This window comes from Scyliorhinus torazame, chromosome 5, assembly GCF_047496885.1.
Source record: "Scyliorhinus torazame isolate Kashiwa2021f chromosome 5, sScyTor2.1, whole genome shotgun sequence".
Classification (NCBI taxonomy): Eukaryota; Metazoa; Chordata; class Chondrichthyes; order Carcharhiniformes; family Scyliorhinidae; genus Scyliorhinus; species Scyliorhinus torazame.
In genome coordinates this window covers 171,219,675-171,241,044 of record NC_092711.1, presented here as the reverse complement: position 1 = coordinate 171,241,044, position 21,370 = coordinate 171,219,675, and the positions used below count along the sequence as shown (strand labels likewise).

Sequence of the window (21,370 nt, the reverse complement as noted above, 5' to 3'; positions counted from 1 at the left end):
TCTCTAGTCCTTTGGTGTTCTCATGTTTGGGGGAAATTTCTGTATCTTCCTCCGTGAAGACAGACTCACATTATTTAGTTTCTCTGCCATTTCCTTATTCCCCATTATAAACTCTCCTGTCTCTGTCTGGAATGGACCCACATTGGTCTTTGCTAATCTTTTCCTTTTCACATTCCTATAGGAGCTTTTCCTGTCGGTTTTATGTTTCTCGCCTGTTTGCTCTCACATTCTATTTTCTCTTTCTTTATCAGTCTTTTGGTTTGGTTTTCAGCAAAGGAGAACCAAGTTCCCAATCCTCAGACTTACTATGATTTTGACCACTTCATGAACCTCTTCCTTTGACCTAATGGAATCTTTAACATTGCTTATTAGCCACGGTTGCAAAACTTCTGTTGGAGTTTTGTTTATTAAGGGAGTCTATATTTTTTGTAAATATGTAACAATTCCTCAAATACTTGTGATTACCTGTCTATCGTCATACCATTTATTGTAATTTCCCAATCTACCACAGACAACTGTGAATACAGGCCCAGTTTCCCCAATGTCTCTTCATAGGACAGTCCTCTGTGGTAAAATGTGCCGTGGCCTGTATTTTAGGCTCGATAAAATCAGACACTTTAAATTAAAAATTGGCCATTTTAAATGGAGCCACAGCCAGCTCCAGCAACCAGCCTGAATACACTGAACTCCGACAAGCTGCCAGCACATGTCTGGAGCTGCTCTGCTCCATCCATCACCAATCAAGAGATAATTGGCTCTATTCATCGATTGATTGTTTTGAATAGACAAAGTTACATAACAAACAACGCACAGGGAAATGGACTCCCATGGACAGATTCCAGTGTCCTGCTGAGTGGCCATTGGTAACTCCATTGGGTGGTACCACTCCCACCCTGTGACCTCATCGGCTGGGGTCAGAGAACATTCTGGAAGGACACAGAAAGGGTATAACGATTGAACCCTCGGACCGCCCAGCAGTGAAGACTCCACGCAGAGGTAATCGAGACGACTGACCAGAGACGTAAAGAAGCAGCGGCGAGACCCATCTTCTCGGAAGAAGACCCCGAGGAGATTGAGGTACAGAATCAAACCCGCAGCTCGAATGAGTCCATCGGCTTGGGTACTATTGAGAATCTTGGGACTGTAATTAGTGGGATAATTTAAGGGTAACTGTTTTACTGCTTGTGGAATAAAGTTATGTGATTTATACACTCCATTGTCCTTTGTTTACCTGGTCAATAAAGATACCTGGGTAAAATATTTGTTTAATAAACTGGTCGAAGTGTCTGAGGTTTTATAGACACAACACCTCCCATCCCCAGAACAAGTCTGGTGAACCTTCCTTGCCCTCCCTCTTTGGCAATAATACCTTCTTTAAGGTAAGGGGAGTAAAACTGCACACCGTACTCCAGCTGTGGTCTAACCAAGGTCCTATACTATTGAAGCAAGTCTTCACTACTCCTGTACTCAAATCCTCTTGTGATAAAGACCAACATCCCATTCGCCTTCCTAATAACTTGCTGCACCTGTATGTTAGCCTTCAGTGACTTATTGATGAGGACACCCAGGTCCCTTTGTACATCTACACTTTCTAATCTCTATTTGAGACATACTCTGCTCATCGGTTCCTCCTACCAAAGTGATAATCTTACATTTTTCCACATTATATTCCATCTGCCATGTCCTTGCCCACTCACTTAAGTCTGTCCAAATCCTCCTGTAGCCGTTTTACATCTTCCTCACAACACACATTCCCACCCAGCTTTGTGTCATCAGTGAACTTGGAAATATTCCATTTGGTCCCCACATCCAAATCATTGTATAAACCATGAACAGCTGGGGCCCAAGTACTGATCTTTGCAGTAACCCACTCGTCCCAACTGCTAAGGTGAGAATGACCCATTTATTCCTCCTCTCTGTTTTCTGCCTGTTAGCCAATCCTCAATCCATGCCAGTATATTACCTCCCATCCCATGTGTTTTCATTTTGCTGACTAACCTCCTGTCGGGTGTTTGTCATAAACCTTCTGAAAATCCAAGTGTGCCACAACCACGGACTCTTTATCAATTCTGTTAATAACATCCTCAAAAACTCCAAAAGGTTCGTCGGACATGATTTCCTATTCCTAAATCCATGTTAGAAGTCTTACAACACCAGGTTAAAGTCCAACAGGTTTGTTTCAAATCACTAGCTTTCGGAGCACAGCTCCTTCCTCAGGTGAGGAAGAAGCTCCTTCACCTGATGAAGGAGCAGCGCTCCGCAAGCTAGTGATTCGAAACAAACCTGTTGGACTTTAACCTGGTGTTGTAAGACTTCTTGCTGTGCCCACCCCAGTTCAACGTCGGCATCTCCATATCATAAATCCAAGTTAATTATTATTATCCAGGTGTCCATTTATCACATCCTTTATAATAGATGCTGGTATTTTCCCAATACTGATGTCAGGCTAACAGATCTGTAGTTCACCATTTTCTCTCTCCCTTCCTGAATAGTGGGGTGACATTTACTGCCTTCAATCTGCAGGAACTATTCCAGAATCTATAGAATTGTGGAAGATGATCATCAATGTATCCACTATCTTTATATCATCACTTTTGACTGGTTCTGAGACACTTAAGTTTGGATTTCTGGTGCAGAGTAAAGTATAACCGTGGAGTGGAATTTTAGATTGTGTAAAAGGACAAAGTTCTATTTTATAAATAAAGATGGAGGTTTCTGGCAAAAATAGTGTTTAGTTAACGTTGCTTCTAAGGCATCGCAGTGGTTAGCACTGCTGCCTCACGGCGCCGAGGACCCGAGTTCAATCCTGGCCCCGGGTCACTGTCCGTGTGGAGTTTGCACATTCTCCCCGTGTCTGCGCGGGTCACACCACCACAACCCAAAGACGTGCAGGAGAGGTGGATTGGCCGCACTCAATTGCCCCTTAATTGGAAAAATTAAAAACAAAATGTTGCTTCTAGTTTGTTTGCTGCAGTAAAAGCCATAAAACCTTAACTCCTGTTGTGTGATCCTTTACATTGTTGACTTGGAATTGATTTTTTTTAAAGTTATTGATCTGTCCAGAGATCCTAATCCACAAGTTTTGACTTCCCATTTGAGCCTCAGGCAGTTTTCTGGCTCACTATTCTTGTGTCAGTGACAGCCAGGAGATGGAGCTGAGGGCTGAATTTAAGTTACCAATAACGGGGCCTGCACCCCAGTTGGGAAACTGCCATGGGTGTCGCACTAATAGAGAGACAGGAAGGTGCTGGAGGACTGACTGGGAAATGGGCCTCCAACCAATTAGGACACAGAAGGAGGTGACCAGGGCTGGTAGTGACCCCCCGGTATTCAGTGCCCCGGTGTCCAAAGTGGGGAGTCACGGGAACAGAGTAAAGAGAAACCATTTGGGTTCTGAACATTGTGAACATCCGTTTACTTTGCTTGCTATTTATTCTCAAGTAATTTTCTGTTTCTTTGTTTATCCATGTTGTTTCATTAATAAACAATTAACAGTAAAAATATTTGATTTTGTTGGATTTTTCATGATTAGATTGATGTAGTTCAGGGAAAGTGGGTGAGAGGTTGACAGGCTCTTTAACAGAAAGTGAGTCCCTCTAAGGCGATTGGCAAAGGAACCAGAGGGGTCGAGGAGATGTGATTTTTCTTTTGACACGCAAAATGGGGTTCAGGTTCTGATTCACTCATTTATTCAGGCTCCTTGAGGGAGTAACATGGGATGTCAATAAAGGGGAACCTGCAGATGTGGTTTATTTAGATTTATAGAAAGTATTTCCCAAGGTGCCACATCAAAGGTCACTGCACAACATAAGAGGTCATGGTGTAGAGGGCAACATATCAGCAGGGATAGCGGATTGGTTAGCTCATAGGAAGCAGAGAGTGGGTATAAATGGGTCATTTTTGGGTAGGTAAGATGTGACAAGTGGAGTATCACAAGGATCAGTGCTGGCCCTCAACTATTTACAATCTATATTAATGAGTTGAATGTGGTTAAATTTGCTGATGACACAAAGAGGGATTGGAAATGAATTTGTCAAGTGGACTTGGAGAATGCAAAGGACATCAAATAGGTTAAGTGAGTGGGAATGAATTGACAGATGGAGTATAATTTGGGAAAATGTGAATGTGTCCACATTATTTAAATGGGAGAGAGATTACAGAACTCTGAGGCACAGCGGTATCTGGGTGTCCTGGTACAGGAATCACAAGTTAGTTTGCCGTGTTACGACATCTGGGCTCGTGCGCGGTCAATTCCAGCCCCACAGTCACAGCACAAGCGAATTGACCAATAATTCTTATAAAAATACCCTATGTCTTTGGCCCTTGGCTGCCCAATAATCAGTCACCGTGGTTGCAAATATAAATACGATTACTGTTTATTTATAACAAGAACAATAATAAAATATGCAGCAAACACAACTGATTTACAATAAGCCAATTCCTAATTCCCACTTTAACCTGCCCCCAACCTCTACACACACAGAGACAGACAAACACAGAGGGGTGGAAAGGGATAAAATCATGTGAAAGAAATTCTTTTTTTCAGATGATGATTTTTAGCACACTTTACTTCACAGCAAGCTTGCAGATTAAAGTCTTTAGTTTACAGTCTGTAGTGATCTTCTCTGTAGGTTAATTTGTTCACGTTCTCTGTAGTTTAGAAATGCAGTACTCACACTTTTCTGGAGCGGCACCTCATCTCTGTTCAAACTTTTCTTTCAGTTTGTGGTTTGTATTCAGGTCTCCATGGTTTCAGGAATACAGCACCCACAGGCTATCTGGGAAGAGAGATAGCACTCACAGCTGCCTTCTGGAGAGAGAGTTAATCAGTTCTGCCTCTTGTGCTGCTAGAATCAAACTGAAAGCTTGGGACTCTGAAAAACATCACAGTGTGATAGGATCCAATCACCGCCTGTTACCTAGGAGCACAGCCTTTTGGACCAATTCATTGGCCACCAGCGAATCAATCAAACCGAGTCCCAACCCCAATTCTCACACTGGTGCCTAAAGATCTGCAGCTCCAGTTTAAACCGGCACAGACACCTGGATTCTTCTGCTTGAATTAAAGATACAGGCTGCTTGCCTTAAAGTGACATGTCCATTAATCATCCATGGAGCAAAAATGTAACAGCAGAAATAAAAGAACGGGGAAATAAGGTTATGAAAAGGAAGGGCCCTTCCAGCCGGTACAGCAAGTGATTAGGAAGGTGAATGGAATATTGTTATTTATTGCAAAGGGACTGGAATATAAAAGTTGGGGTGTTTTGCTGCAGTTGTACAGGGCCTTGGTGAGACCATGGGCTGGATTCTCCACTGGCGAGATTCTCTGTTGCGCCGGCAGCGCACTCACACCCGGGGATTTCCAGGCGACGGACTGGCAACAATGGGAAACTCATTGGCCGTCTGGTAGGACGGAGAATCCCGCTGCTGGCAGGGACGTGCAGGGACGCGCCGCAGGATGGAGCATCCCGCTGCTGGCAGGGATGCGCTGCAGGATGGAGAATCCCGCTGATGGCAGGGATGCGTTGCAGGACGGAGAATCCCGCTGCTGGCAGGGACACGCTGCAGGATGGAGAATCCCGCTGCTGGCAGGGACATGCCGCAGGACGGAGAATCCCGCTGCTGGCAGGGACACGCCGCAGGACGGAGAATCTCGCTGCTGGCAGGGAAGCGCTGCAGGACGGAGAATCCCGCTGCTGGCAGGGACACGCCGCAGGACGGAGAATCCCGCTGCTGGCAGGGACACGCCGCAGGACGGAGAATCCCGCTGCTGGCAGGGACATGCCGCAGGACGGAGAATCCCGCTGCTGGCAGGGACACGCCGCACGACGGAGAATCCCGCTGCTGGCAGGGATGCGCCGCAGGACGGAGAATCCCGCTGCTGGCAGGGATGCGCCGCAGGACGGAGAATCCCGCTGCTGGCAGGGACACGCCGCAGGACGGAGAATCCCGCTGCTGGCAGGGACATGCCGCAGGACGGAGAATCCCGCTGCTGGCAGGGACACGCCGCACGACGGAGAATCCCGCTGCTGGCAGGGATGCGCCGCAGGACGGAGAATCCCGCTGCTGGCAGGGACACGCCGCAGGACGGAGAATCCCGCTGCTGGCAGGGACCTGCCGCAGGATGGAGAATCCCGCTGCTGGCAGGGACATGCCGCAGGATGGAGAATCCCGCTGCTGGCAGGGACATGCCGCAGGACGGAGAATCCCGCTGCTGGCAGGGACATGCCGCAGGACGGAGAATCCCGCTGCTGGCAGGGACACGCCGCAGGACGGAGAATCCCGCTGCTGGCAGGGACACGCCGCAGGACGGAGAATCCTGCTGCTGGCAGGGACCCGCCGCAGGACGGAGAATCCCGCTGCTGGCAGGGACACGCCGCAGGATGGAGAATACCGCTGCTGGCAGGGATGCGCTGCAGGACGGAGAATCCCGCTGCTGGCAGGGATGCGCCACAGGATGGAGAATCCCGCTGCTGGCAGGGATGCGCTGCAGGACGGAGAATCCCGCTCCTGGCAGGGACACGCCGCAGGACGGAGAATCCCGCTGCTGGCAGGGATGCGATGCAGGACGGAGAATCCCGCTGCTGGCAGGGATGCGCTGCAGGATGGAGAATCCCGCTGCTGGCCGGGATGCGCTGCAGGATGGAGAATCCCGCTGCTGGCAGGGATGCGCTGCAGGACGGAGAATCCCGCTGCTGGCAGGGATGAGCTGCAGGATGGAGAATCCCGCTGCTGGCAGGGACACGCCGCAGGACGGAGAATCCCGTTGCTTGCAGGGATGCGCTGCAGGACGGAGAATCCCGCTGCTGGCAGGGACACGCCGCAGGATGGAGAATCCCGCTGCTGGCAGGGATGCGCTGCAGGACGGAGAATCCCGCTGCTGGCAGGGACACGCCGCAGGACGGAGAATCCCGCTGCTTGCAGGGACACGCCGCAGGACGGAGAATCTCGCTGCTGGCAGGGATGCGCTGCAGGATGGAGAATCCCGCTGCTGGCAGGGTCGCGCTGCAGGATGGAGAATCCCGCTGCTGGCAGGGATGCGCTGCAGGATGGCGAATCCCGCTGCTGGCAGGGATGCGCTGCAGGACGGAGAATCCCGCAGCTGGCAGGGATGCGCTGCAGGATGGAGAATCCCGCTGCTGGCAGGGACGAGCTGCAGGATGGAGAATCCCGCTGCTGGCAGGGACACGCCGCAGGACGGAGAATCCCGCTGCTTGCAGGGATGCGCTGCAGGACGGAGAATCCCGCTGCTGGCAGGGACGTGCTGCAGGACGGAGAATCCCGCTGCTGGCAGGGACACGCCGCAGGATGGAGAATCCCGCTGCTGGCAGGGATACGCTGCAGGACGGAGAATCCCGCTGCTGGCAGGGACACGCCGCAGGATGGAGAATCCCGCTGCTGGCAGGGATGCGCTGCAGGACGGAGAATCCCGCTGCTGGCAGGGACATGCCGCAGGACGGAGAATCCCGCTACTTGCAGGGACACGCCGCAGGACGGAGAATCCCGCTGCTGGCAGGGACACGCCGCAGGACGGAGAATCCCGCTGCTGGCAGGGACACGCCGCAGGACGGAGAATCCCGCTACTTGCAGGGACACGCCGCAGGACGGAGAATCCCGCTGCTGGCAGGGACGCGCCGCAGGATGGAGAATCCCGCTGCTGGCAGGGACGCGCCGCAGGACGGAGAATCTCGCTGCTGGCAGGGATGCGCTGCAGGACGGAGAATCCCGCTGCTGGCAGGGACACGCCGCAGGATGGAGAATCCCGCTACTTGCAGGGACACGCCGCAGGACGGAGAATCTCGCTGCTGGCAGGGACGCGCCGCAGGATGGAGAATCCCGCTGCTGGCAGGGATGCGCCGCAGGACGGAGAATCCCGCTGCTGGCAGGGACACGCCGCAGGACGGAGAATCCCGCTGCTGGCAGGGATGCGCTGCAGGACGGGAATCCCGCCCCATACTTAGAGCACTGTGTACAGTTTGGGTCTCCTTATTTCAGAAATTAGATAATTGCATTCGAAGCAGTTCAGAGGAGGTTTACTCCCAGATTCTGGAATGAGGGGGTTATCCTCTGAGGAAAGGTTTGACTGGTTGGGAATGTATCCATTGCTGTTGAGAAGAATGAGAGATGATCTTATTGAAGCACGTGAGATCCTGAGTGGAATTGACAGAGAGAATGCTGAGAGAATGTTTCCCTTGTGGCAGAGACTAGAAATAGGGGAGACTCGGTTAAAATCTGAAATGTCCGAGCAGCCACTCAGTTCAAGGGCAATAAATTCTGGTCCAGCGACTCCCACATCCCATTAAGAATTTACAAAACTCTCTCCACAAAACCTCACTCAATTTCACTCCTTTATTGTCCAGTTCTGGCTCCGCCTGGGGTAACATCTACTCCATATTTTCTTCTTGTGCGGTGAGTTCTAGGTTACTGGTACATAAGGACAGATGCTTCAAGGAACAAATCAAACATGGATGTAAAAGATTCTCCAGCTCTCTCTTTGTGGACAGTTCTTACTCAGTATTATTTCTCCCAAGCCCTTCATTGTCCCATTATCGCTTTAATTTCACTCCCACTTTGCCCATGTCCAGTGTGTTTAATTCGTTCCTGGTTGTTTTAAAGTCAGTTTCTCTCTGGAGTGTGTCAATGTCTTGATGATGTCACAATGGTGTCTCAATCCCCTGGCCACATTAACCATTTCATCTCCTGCTGTGTCTCCAGTAGCTGTGTGTGTTTGGGACCCGGTCTTCAGTCCATTTCACCATGAATTTAGGCTTGTTATTTTTCACATGGAACAAATCACATCTGTACACCTACACCGGTATCCCAAAATCACGTCACATATACTTAACTCTCAGATGCTCTGAAGATCAAAGTGAGTGTCTGTTTGTCTTATCTGCCCTGTTATGGTGCTGATATTTCATGTTGTGTCCAAGCTTTCAAATGTGGATTTCTTTGAAACAAAGTTCATGGGCCAGGATGTAAATATTTCCAGGAGAAAGCGATCAATTTATTCATCCCATCTAAACATTCCAGACTTTCACTGGAACACAGGTGGAGACCAGATTGATATAGGTTTGCCTTTCAGTAGTCAATGGTCAGACACCTTGTACCATTTGTCAAACTGGACTATTTGACGAACTGCGTGTTTTAATTAACATCCCTCTTTCCTCCAGTTGCTCTACTGTGGGTAAAATCCCTTCGGTTGAGGACGGGTTGATGGGTATTGTTTGGTACACGGTGGAACATTACCAGTGAATGATGCTGGTTCCATCTGTAATTGGCCACAATCATTCTAACCTTTTGCCACATTTGATGTTCATAAAGCTGATCTTTCCTGATGGTTCTGATTGACCATGTTACTTTCCCATTTTCAAAGCTTAAGGGAGAATTCAATTAGGATCAAATATCCAGACCCAGAATAGCCTGGTCCACTGGGCCTATCCAGACTGAGGATATCAATTCATGTAAACCAAATTCTATTGATGTGGAGATGCCGGCGTTGGACTGGGGTGAGCACAGTACGAAGTCTTACAACACCAGGTTAAAGTCCAACAGGTTTGTTTCGATGTCACTAGCTTTCGGAGCGCTGCTCCTTCCTCAGATGAATGCAGAGGTCTGTTCCAGAAACACATATATAGACAAATTCAAAGATGCCAGACAATGCTCGGAATGTGAGCATTAGCAGGTGATTAAATCTTTACAGATCCAGAGATGGGGTAACCCCAGGTTAAAGAGGTGTGAATTGTATCAAGCCAGGACAGTTGGTAGGATTTTGCAGGCCAGATGGTGGGGGATGAATGTAATGCGACATGAATCCCAGGTCCCGGTTGAGGCCGCACTCATGTGTGCGGAACTTGGCTATAAGTTTCTGCTCGGCGATTCTGCGTTGTCGCGGGTCCTGAAGGCCGCCTTGGAGAACGCTTACCCGGAGATCAGAGGCTGAATGCCCTTGACTGCTGAAGTGTTCCCCGACTGGAAAGGAACATTCCTGCCTGGTGATTGTCGCAGCGTCTGCATGGTCTCGCCAATGTACCACGCTTCGGGACATCCTTTCCTGCAGCGTATGAGGTAGACAACGTTGGCCGAGTCGCACGAGTATGTACCGCGTACCTGGTGGGTGGTGTTCTCATGTGTAATAGTGGTATCCATGTCGATGATCTGGCACGTCTTGCAGAGATTGCCATGACAGGGTTGTGTGGTGTCGTGGTCACTGTTCTGAAGACTGGGTAGTTTGCTGCAAACAATGGTTCGTTTGAGGTTGCGCGGTTGTTTGAAGGCAAGTAGTGGGGGTGTGGGGATGACCTTGGCAAGATGTTCATCGTCATCAATGACGTGTTGAAGGCTGTGAAGAAGATGACGTAGTTTCTCCGCTCCGGGGAAGTACTGGACGACGAAGGGTATTCTGTCGGTTGTGTCCCATGTTTGTCTTGTGAGGAGGTCGGTCCGGTTTTTCGCTGTGGCGCGTTGGAACTGTCGATCGATGAGTCGAGTGCCATATCCCGTTCGTACGAGGGCATCTTTCAACGTCTGTAGATGTCTGTTACGCTCCTCCTCGTCTGAGCAGATCCTGTGTATACGGAGTGCTTGTCCATAGGGGATGGCTTCTTTAATGTGTTTAGGGTGGAAGCTGGAGAAGTGGAGCATCATGAGGTTATCCGTGGGTTTGCGGTAAAGCGAAGTGCTGAGGTGACCGTCCTTGATGGAGACGAGTGTGTCCAAGAATGCAACTGATTTTGGAGAGTAGTCCATGGTGAGTCTGATGGTCGGATGGAACTTATTAATGTCATCGTGTAGTCGTTTCAGTGATTCTTCGCCGTGGGTCCAAAGGAAAAAAATGTCATCGATGTATCTGGTGTATAACGTCGGTTGAAGGTCCTGTGCGGTGAGTAGGTCCTGTTCAAACTTGTGCATGAAGATGTTGGCGTATTGGGGTGCGAATTTGGTCCCCATGGCTGTTCCGTGCGTCTGGATGAAGAACTTGTTGTCGAAGGTGAAGACGTTGTGATCCAGAATGAAGCGGATGAGTTGCAGAATTGCGTCTGGAGATTGGCAGTTGTCGGTGTTGAGTACTGAGGCTGTTGCAGCAATGCCGTCGTCATGGGGGATGCTGGTGTAGCGTGCCGAGACGTCCATTGTGACGAGGAATGTTCCTGGTTCAACTGGTCCATGGGTGCCGAGTTTCTGTAGGAAGTCCGTTGTGTCGCGACAGAAGCTGAGTGTACCTTGTACGATGGGTTTCAAGATGCCCTCGATGTAGCCAGAGAGGTTCTCACACAGGGTCCCATTGCCTGAAACGATAGGGCGGCCTGGTGTGTTGGCCTTATGTATTTTCGGGAGGCAGTAGAGATCTCCAATGCGGGGGGTACGTGGGATGAAAGCACGTAGGGTGCTCTGAAGATCTGGATCCAAGGTCTTGATCAGTCTGTTAAGTTGGCGGATGTGTTCCTTGGTCGGATCTGCGGGTAACTGTCTGTAATGTTCTTGGTTGTTCAGTTGTCGGTATACTTCTTTGCAGTAGTCCGTTCTGTTCAGTACGATAGTGGCCCCCCCTTTGTCTGCTGGTTTGATGACGATGCTGCGGTTGGTCTTGAGAGCGCGGATGGCATTGCGTTGTGCTTGGGTGACGTTCGGGGCTGTCTTGTGAATGCGACTGATGAATCTGGCATTGACGCGGCTCCTGACGGCTTGAGCATACATGTCGAGTCTAAGGCAGCGGCCTTCCGGAGGGGTCCAATTCGACTCTTTCCTCTTCGGTTGCCGCACCGCAGATCTCTCGGTCTGCTGTTCCGGTTCATTGGTAGTCTGCTTGGGTTCGCTGTTGGCCTCTTGGGGTCTGTGCTATTGACATGGCCATGTCAACCCTATTGACATGGGTTGAGTTCTTTTAATAGTATAATTATAATCTTTATTATTGTCACAAGGAGGCTGACATTAACACTGCAATGAAGTTACTGTGAAAATCCCCCAGTCGCAATATTCCGGCACGTGTTTGGGTACACCCGAGGGAGAATTCAGAATGTCCAATTCACCGAACAAGCACGTCTTTCGGGACTTGTGGGAGGAACCCGGAGCACCCGGGGGAAACCCACGCAGACTCAGGGAGAACGTGTAGACTCCGCACAGACAGTAACCCAAGCCTGGAATCGATCCCGGGTCCCTGGTGCTAACCACTGTGCTACCGTGCCGCCCCATTAATAGATTGTAGCATTTTCCCACCTTCTGATGTCAGGCTAATGGGTCTGTGGTTCCCCGTTTACTCTCTCCCTCCTTAAATTGTGGGGTTACATTTACCACCTTCCAATCTGCAGGAACCATTCCAGAATCTACAGAATTGTGACAGATGATCACCAATGTATCCACTATCTCTACAGCCGCCTCTTTCAACACTCTGGGATGTAGAGCATCACGTTTGAGGGCTGATTAACTTTCAACCACATTAATTTCTCCAGGACTACTTTTTTACTTATTAATCTCATTCAGTTCCCAGTCCTCAGGCTGACTACTATTTTGGCCACTTTATGAGCCTCTTCCTTTGATCTAATGGAATCTTTAACTTTTCTTGTTAGCCGCAGTTGCATCACTTTTCCTGTTCGATTTTTTCCCCTAAAGGAATCAATTTTGGTGTGTATATGTGAAATGAGTTGCAAATGTCCCAGAAGACCAGAGACTGCTCTCCCCCTTGAGAGAGCGAGAGAGAGAGACAACTGGTGGTTTAACCTGAGGGTCACCACACCTCAGGCGAGGGGCAATGTTGCGAAGGTGGACCCTTCATGGATAACCTCAGCCAATACGACAGTTGAATCCCTGCTATTGGAGTCACTCCACATCATGAACCAGCCATCCAGCCAACTGAGCTAACTGACCCCCCCAGTAGATGAATAATAATGCCTGAAAATATTAGCTATTGCCTGTCTCCCATCATACCATTTAATGTGGTTTCCCAGTCTACCTCAGACAACAAGTCCCTCATACCCTGATTGGGTGTTCACCCAGATAAATTAAACAAAAACATGTAACCACCAATGCCCATCTTCATGGTAATGTGGCATGATTTAGGGGGATCCAAACAGAAATGGAAACTGAATATCTTCTCTCTTCGAAACACCCCTTCACTCTGTGATCGTTGTGAAATTTGAACCAAGGTAGTCGCAACAAGGCTCAAAGAGCGTCAGCCATCTGGAGGCAAAGCCATAGGACTGCCAAGTCGAGCAGAACAAAACCCTCCGACCCTCCCCAGTGACCAACTGACAGAATGAACAAAATACAGTCTTGGATGTAACTGAGAGCAGAAACAATAACAGCAATAGCCCTTGTAATCACTTGTGAACTTGTTGGTGTCTCAGCAGGTGCGATGAATCATGGATTCCCTTCCAACACAGAGGAGAATGACCTCTCACCAGTGTGAATTCGCTGGTGTGTCTGCAGGTGGGATGGATCACTAATTGCCTTCCCCTACTCAGAGCACGTGATTGCCTTCTCCCCAGTGTGAACTCGCTGGTGTCTCTTCAGGTTCGATAAGTCAGTGAATTCCTTCCCACACTGAGAGCAGATGAATGGCCTCTGCCCAGTGTGAACTCGCTGATGTGTCCGCAGTTTGGATGACTCACTGAACCCCTTCCCACACTGAGAGCAGAAGAACGGTCTCTCCCCAGTGTGAATTCGCTGGTGAGTCCACAGGTGGGATAACTGGGTGAATCCCTTCCCACAATGAGAGCAGGTGAATGGCCTCTCCCCAGTGTGAACTCGCTGATGTGTCTGCAGATTGGAGAACTGAGTGAATCCCTTCCCACACTGAGAGCAGATGAACGGTCTCTCCCCAGTGTGAACTCGCTCGTGACTTTGCAGGTGGGATAACTGAGTGAATCCCTTCGCACACTGAGAGCAGGTGAATGGCCTCTCCCCAGTGTGAATTCGCTGGTGTTTCTTCAGCCTGGAGAACAGAGTGAATCCCTTCTCACACACAGAGCAGGTGAATGGCCTCTCCCCAGTGTGAATGCGTCGATGAGTCTCCAACTCAGATGGGAATCTGTATCCCTTCCCACAGTCCCCACATTTCCACGGTTTCTCCATGTTTTGGGTCTCCTCGTATCTCTCCAGGATGGACGATCAGTTAAGGCCTCGCCCACACACAGAACACGTGTACGGTCTCTCCCCGCTGTGAATGGTGCAATGTTTGTTCAGGCTGTGTAAATGTTTAAAGCTCTTTCCACAGTCAGTGCTCTGGAACACTCTCGCTGGGGTGTGTGTGTCTCGGTGCTTTTCCAGTCACATTGATGTTTAAAATATTTTGATGCTGACAGATTCGGCAAACATTTCTCCTTCTAGATTCAAAGGCCGGTGACATTCAGATCCCAAGGTATCGAGTGACTCTGTGGGACCGAGACGTGACAATTGAGATTTCTGTCTGTAATTCCTCCTCTTGTAATATCTGTAAAAGGAGTTTTCAAAGTCAACACTCAGTACAGGATAGAAATTCAGAACAGAGAATTCTAGTTTCTATGGAACATTCCTTCCTCTCATTCCCCAATACCTCGTCTCCAGGGAGCGGACGCGGAGGGGCAGGGTATCGGAGCAGTGACTGTAGGAAGGATGAGCTAGCTGACCACTGCACCCTGGTACAGGAGGCCATTCAAGCGGGGGAAGTGGTAGTTGTCGGGGTTTCTATAATTAGGGGAACTAATAACATCCTTTGGAAGCAGGACCGAGAGTCCCACATGGTATGTTGCCTGCCCGGTGCCAGGGTGAGGGGCATCTCTAACCGGCTTGAAAGGATATTGGAGAGGGAGGGGGAGGATCCAGTTGTTGTGGTCCACGTTGGGATAAACAACATCAGCAAGACTAGGAAAGAGGACCTGTTTGGGAATATCAGAAATTAGGAACAGAATTAAACAACAGGTCCCAAGGATTATAATCTCTGGATTATTCCCTGAGCCACGTGCAAATTGGCATAGGGATGAGAAAATTAGAGAAGTAAACACGTGGCTAAAGGAGTGGTGCAGGAAAGAGGGGTTCCATTTCATGGGGCACAGGCATCAGTATTGGGACAGGAGGGATCTGTGCCGTTGGGACGGTCTCCACCTGAACCGATCTGGGGCCAGTGTCCTCGTGGAAAGGATAAATAGGGAGGTCAGAAGGACTTTAAACTAACAAATGGTGGGGGAGAGGAAGGCCTCCTGGGAACTCAATACAGTTCCAAAAACAAATAGCAGGATGGTCTGGACTGGGTACCAAATATACCGGTCATAAAGTTTACAGGAGGGACAGAGAATATGGCAGAGGGGGTGGAGTAGCCTTACTGATTAGAAATACTATCACCTCAATGGTGAGGATTGGATTTGTTTATTGTCACGTGTACCGAGATACAGTGAAAAGTATTGATCTGCGTACAGTTCAGACAGATCATTCCATACATGAGAATACACAGGGCAAACATCAATACGCAATGTAAATACATAGACACAGGCATTGGGTGAAGCATACAGGAGTGTAGCACTACTCAGTGGAGGAGATGTGTGAAGAGATCAGGTCAGTCCATAAGAGGGTCGATTAGGAGTCTGGTAACAGCGGAAAAGATGTTTTTGAATCTGTTAGAACATAGAACATACAGTGCAGAAGGAGGCCATTCGGCCCATCGAGTCTGCGCCAACCCACTTAAGCCCTCACTTCCACCCTATCCCCATAACCCAATAACACCTCCTAATCTTTTTGGTCACTAAGGGCAATTCATCATGGCCAATCCACCTAACCTGCACGTCTTTGGACGTGTTCTCAGACTTTTGTATCTCCTGCCCGATGGAAGAAGTTGGAAGTGTGAACAAGCGGGTGGGAGGGATCTTTGAATATGCTGCCCGCTATCCCAAAGCAGCGGGAGAGTCAATGGATGGGACGCGGGTTCGCGTGATGGACTGGGCGTGTTCACCACTCTCTGTCATTTCTTACAGTCTTGGACCGAGCAGTTGCCAGGCCAGGCTGTGATGCTGCCAGGTAGGATGCTTTCTATGGTGCATCTGTAAAAGTTGGGAAGAGTCAATGTGGACGTGTTGAATTTCCTTAGTTTCCTGAAAAAGTATAGGCGCTGTTGTGCTTTCTTGGTCGTAGTGTTGATGTGGGTCGACCAGGACAGATTGTTGGTGATGTGCACACCTCGGAATTTGAAGCTGTAGTCAATGAATAGGAGACTGATGTCGGAGTCCTTGCTGTCGAGTTGCTCCAGGTGAGTGTAGCGCCAGGGAGATGGCGACTGCTGTGGAGGATATAATGAGGGGAAGGATCCAGCGAAGACCATGGGCTGGATTCTCCGTCGGCGGGGTCCTCCGCTTTCCGGCAGCGCACTCATGCCCACGGACTTCCCGACAGCATGGGGGTGCCCACAACGGGAAACCCCATTGGCCGGCTGCCTGGATGGAGAATCCCCTCCCACATAGGTGGAACTGAGGAACAAAAAAAAATCTCAAACTGTAATGGGTGTTGTGTATCGACCGTCTGGTTAGCTCTCAGGCACTAGATTGTATAAAGGCAGAAATTAGGTGAGTGTGTAGCAAAGGCAGAGTAGTATTAATGGGGGATTATAACTGACACACAATTGGGAGAGGCAGACAAGCAACTGTCAGAAAGGGAGTGAATTTCTGGAATGTGTCCGGGATAGTTTCCTGCAGCAATATGTTCCAGATGTAACAAGGGGACAGGCAATATTAGATTTAGTTATGAGTAATGAGCCCAATTTAATTAGTAGCCTAACTGTGATCACAACATGATTGAATTCAGTGTAGTGTTTGAAAGTGAAAAGCACGTTACAGACAGTAGAGTTTTAGACTTGGGTAAGGCTGACGTTAACGGGATGAGACAGAGACTGTCCTCGGTAAACTGGGGAGATCTGTTAATGGGTCAAACAACTGAAGATCAGTGGAGAATATTTAAAGAAACATTTAACGAGATAGAGAGCAAGTATATCCCCCTGAGAGGAAAAGGCTCCATTTAACAAAAAAAAAAACAGCCACGGACAAATAAAGAGGTTAGGGACAGCTTAAAACTAAAAGAAATAACGCACAAAAATACAAGACACAGGACAGATCCGGACGAATAGGGTGGGAACAAGGACTCACAAAGGGTCACAAAGCAGCTTGTAAGAGCGACTGAAAGGGATTATGAAAGGAAACTTGCAAGGGACATCAATATCAATGAGAAGAACTGTTTAGTTATATAAAGGGAAAGCGGGTGTGAAGAGCAATGTAGGCCCAGTAAAAGCTGGAAATGGAGATATTGTCAGTGATAATGGGGGAATGGCAGACACGCTGAACAATTACTTTGCCTCAGTATTTACAGTTGAAAAGGAGGATAACTTGCCATAAGTCCCGAAAAAATTAATAGTCGATAAGAGGACAGGGACTTAACACAATTAACATAACTATACCATCACTAACTAGGAAATTAATGGAACTGAAGAGTGACAAATCCCCAGGACCTGACGGTTTCCATCAAGGGTGTTAAAGGAAGTCGGGGAGCACATTGTAGATGCCCCAACGATAATCGTCCAGAGTTCCCTAGATTCAGGAGTAGTCCCTCTGGATTGGAAAAATGCACTTTTTGAAGTGCGGTGCGGATACATCAGCGAGTTTACACTGGGGAGAAGCCATTCACCTGCTCTTAGTGTGCGAAGGGATTCATTATTTAAGAAGGGTGAAAGGCGAAAAACAGGGAATTACAGACCAGTTAGCCGAACACGACATGGTAGCACAATGGGTAGCACTGTTGCTATACAGGGCCAGGGACCCAAGTTCGATTCCCGCCTTGCGTCACTGTAAGTGTGGAGTCTGCACGTTCTCTGCTGTGTCTGCGTGGGTTTTATCCTGGTGCTCCCACAAGTCCCAAAAGACGTGCTGTTCGGTGAATCGGACAGTCTGAATTCAGTCCCTCAGTGTTAATGTAAGCCTACTTGTGACACTAATAAAGATTATTATTATGAACATCTATGGTGGGGAAACTGCTGGAATGTATAATTAGGGGTGGGGTAACTGAACACTTTGAAAAACTTTGTTCGATCAGGGACAGCCAGCCTGACTTATTTACTGAATTTTTTGAGGAGGTGACGAGGGTAGAGGACAGGGGAATGTCTATGGATGTCATTTATATGGACTCCCAGAAGGCATTTGATAAAGTTCCACACAAGAGACTGTTAGCTAAGGTGGAAGCCCTCGGAGTTGAGGGCAAATTATTGACACGGTTAGGAAATTGGTTGAGTGGCAGGAGAGTGTGGGGATATGGGTATTTAATAAGATACAATGAAGAGTATAACACCGAGTTGTACAGAAAACAAAACATTTTATTTAACATTAACTATATACACAGCTCCAGTTGCTGAGTTAGGAGGCGAGATTACCCAAATTTGACCTGTTGCACTTTTCAGGATTAAATTCAATTTGCCACTGTTCTGCCATCTAACCAGCCCGTCCATATCATCCTGTAATCTGAGGCGTTCCTCACCATTTCCCACAACCCCAATTTTTGTGTCATCTGCCAACTTATCATATCTCCAACATTCACATCCAGATCATTGATGTATGCTCCGAACAACATGGAACCCAACACCGATCGCAGTGGAACACCATTGGACACAGGCTTCCAGTCACAAAGACAATCTTTGACCATCTCCCTCTGCCTGCTGCCAGGAAGCCAATTTTGGTATCAATTTGCCCTGGATCCCATCGTGACCAGTCCCCCATGTGAGACCTTGTGAAAAGCCTGACTGACGTCTATATGGGTTACATGTGGGCGGCACTCAAACACAGTGGGTAGCACTGTTGCTCCACAGTGCCATGGTTCCAGGTTCGATTCCCGGCTTGGGTCAGTCTGTATGGAGTCTGCACGTGCTCCCCGTGTCTGCGTGGGGTTCTTCCGGGTGCTCTGGGTTCCTCCCACAAGTCCCGAAAGACGTGCTTGTTAGGAGAATTCGGAATGTCGAATTCACCTGAGTGCACCTGAACAGGCGCCAGAATGTGGCGACTAGGGGATTTTCACAGTAATTTCATTGCAGTGTTAATGTAAGCCTACTTGTGACAATAAAGATTATTATTAACTGCACTACCCTCAACGACACGCTTTGTCACCTCCTCAGAAAATGCAAATGAAATAGAATCCACAGAATCCTTCTGCACCGACCCTCCGATAGAGCATGCTACCCAGGTCCACTCCTCCTCTCTATCACCTTAAACCCACCTACCTTTTGGACACTAAGGGACAATTGTTCATGGCCAATCCACTTATCCTGCACATCTTCTGGACTATGGGAGAAAACTGGAGCGTCCAGAGGAAACCCACACAGACAGGGGAAGAACGAGCAAACTCCACACAGTGTACACCTTAGATCTCTTCCTTTCCAATTCCCCACCCTCTTCCTTCAAACCAACTTTCCCCTTCTGATTTCCTGCTTTCAGAGACTCAAAGACTTAGAGTCATAGAGTTTTACAGCACAGAAAGATGCTCTTCAGCCTATCGTGAAAATGCTGCCTGTTCAGCCACAGCAGGTCAAAGATGAAAAGAGAGAGCAACAGCTCAGCACTTCATGAAGACAGGTAGCCATTTGATCTGACCCTCACTGCTACCAGCTCAGATACAACACTGCACAAACTTAGCAGCCACTATAGAGTTGGGATCAGCTGTGGTGAAACACTGGACTGGATCCAGGACAGGGTGAAATATAGTTTGCTTGTCAGTTCATTGGAGGGTGTGGTCAGAGATGGGTGCTGCTTCGGGTGGATCAGATGAGGATTTTAATAGGCACTGATGAGGGTGTATATTGAGATGCTGGGCGGATTGTCTGGGTTGTCAGACAGTCTCCTCTTCACTGTCAAGCGGCATGTAGAGGTCTGGCTCCAAGTCTCCAAATTGCCAGAGGACATTGTGCAGAACGTGCCCTGTCCACAACCTCAGCTCCATCTCCTTGTCCTGGTGCAGAACCAGAGGCACTGCTAGTGCTGCTCTGAAACCTGTTACAGTCTTTGTTTGGGTTGGTCTTTAGAAGACATAATCTTCCTTTGACAAAGCCATGCTAACTATCCTTTTTAAAAAATAAATTTAGAGTACCCAATTTTTTTTTTCCGATTAAGAGGCAATTTAGCGTGGCCAATCCACCTAACCAGCACATCTTTGGGTTGTGGGGGTGAAACCCACACAGACATGCTGACTATCCTTAATTAGTTCTTGCCTTCGCAACAGAAATTAATTCTGTCCCTCAGAATATTTTCCAATCATTTCCTGACCACTCAAGTTAAACTCACTGGTCTGTAATTGCCTGGATTTACCCTACTTCACTTCTTGAACAATGGAACCACATTATCTGTCCTCCAGTCCTCTGGCACCGCTCCTGTGGCCAGAAAAAATTGAAAATTGTCAGAGTGTCTGCAATCTCTTGTCTTGCTTCCCACAGCAGCCTGGAAATATCTCATCTGGGCCTGGGGATTTAAACAAGTCACCAATAAAGGGCAGAATAAGAACATAAATTTAATGGGGAGAAAAGAAAGGGTTTTACTTACAGACGTGAGAGGAAGTTTCAGTCTGTGTGAAGCTGGAGGAGCAGCAGCTTTGCTGGGCAGACAGTGAAGGAAGCTCCGTGCAGCCAGTGACACAGGCCCCAGACTCTGATTGGCTGAAGGATCAGCGCCTGTCCAGTCGTCCACAGGTTCCTATTGGCCAATCTCCGTCATGGAGACAATGAGGGGACGGACCTCGGCGCACGTGGGGTGGGCGGGTATTTGACCTCCCGACGCTGAGCTCTTGTCCAATCCGGAGTATTTTGTTTCTGTGACCAGTTGTTGCTCTCAGAGTGCTGGGAACGCCCCTCTGGGTCATTGCGACGTCCCAAAGAAGCCCTGCCTGAATCACACTGTTCCGCGGTGACGTTTCCGGGTTCCAATGCGCAGGCCCGGCGGGCGGGCACGAGAGCCCCGACCCCTCCTGTTGTTCCCCCTCTCCCTTCCCCTGCACATCCTGCAGACAAGGTTTCCAGGCAACCGGTTGACGCTTCCGGCCAGAGCGAGAACTAGCCCAGTGATCTCCATCTCCACCCAGCCCGGGACTGCGCATGTCCAAGGGCGGTAGTGAACTGCGCAGTGCAGAGGAGAGCCCACCCTCTGACCTTCCTGCTCAGGTATTGGCTATTGAGAAACTGGGAGGACCAAAAGGACTTTGGTCCTCCAGCCAATCAGAGCACTGCCTTTGTGTGAATAAGATTGAATGAAGCTTCACACAGACTGAAACGTCCTCCTGTCTCCAACATCTGTGAGGAAAACACTTCCTTTTCTCCCCCTTTCCATTTCTTTTCTCATTCTGACCTTCAATTGGTCACTTGCAGCAACTGAAGGGAAAGGAAGTGAATCCA

General features: G+C 48.9%; 1 protein-coding gene across 2 annotated transcripts; it reads right to left on the bottom strand.

Annotated features, from left to right (window-relative positions):
• Positions 1-7,834: 7,834 nt before the first annotated feature.
• On the bottom strand, positions 7,835-20,805 carry LOC140420654 (uncharacterized). 2 transcript variants are annotated; one of them, XM_072504646.1, is made up of 2 exons: positions 20,526-20,805; positions 7,835-14,425 (listed from the first exon to the last, which is right to left on the bottom strand). In XM_072504646.1, exon 2 carries the CDS (start codon positions 11,692-11,694, stop codon positions 9,919-9,921), a length of 1,776 nt encoding a protein of 591 aa, XP_072360747.1. In that variant the 5' UTR covers positions 11,695-14,425; positions 20,526-20,805; the 3' UTR covers positions 7,835-9,918. The 2 variants fall into 2 exon arrangements, 1 of the variants encoding a protein (XP_072360747.1); XR_011946500.1 differs by lacking the exon at positions 7,835-14,425 and adding an exon at positions 15,321-16,427.
• Between the last annotated feature and the right edge of the window lie 565 nt (positions 20,806-21,370).

Bases quoted from the DNA above. Each gene is read 5' to 3' on its own strand.
- LOC140420654 (XM_072504646.1), bottom strand. From the start codon at position 11,694: ATGTATGCTCAAGCCGTCAGGAGCCGCGTCAATGCCAGATTCATCAGT.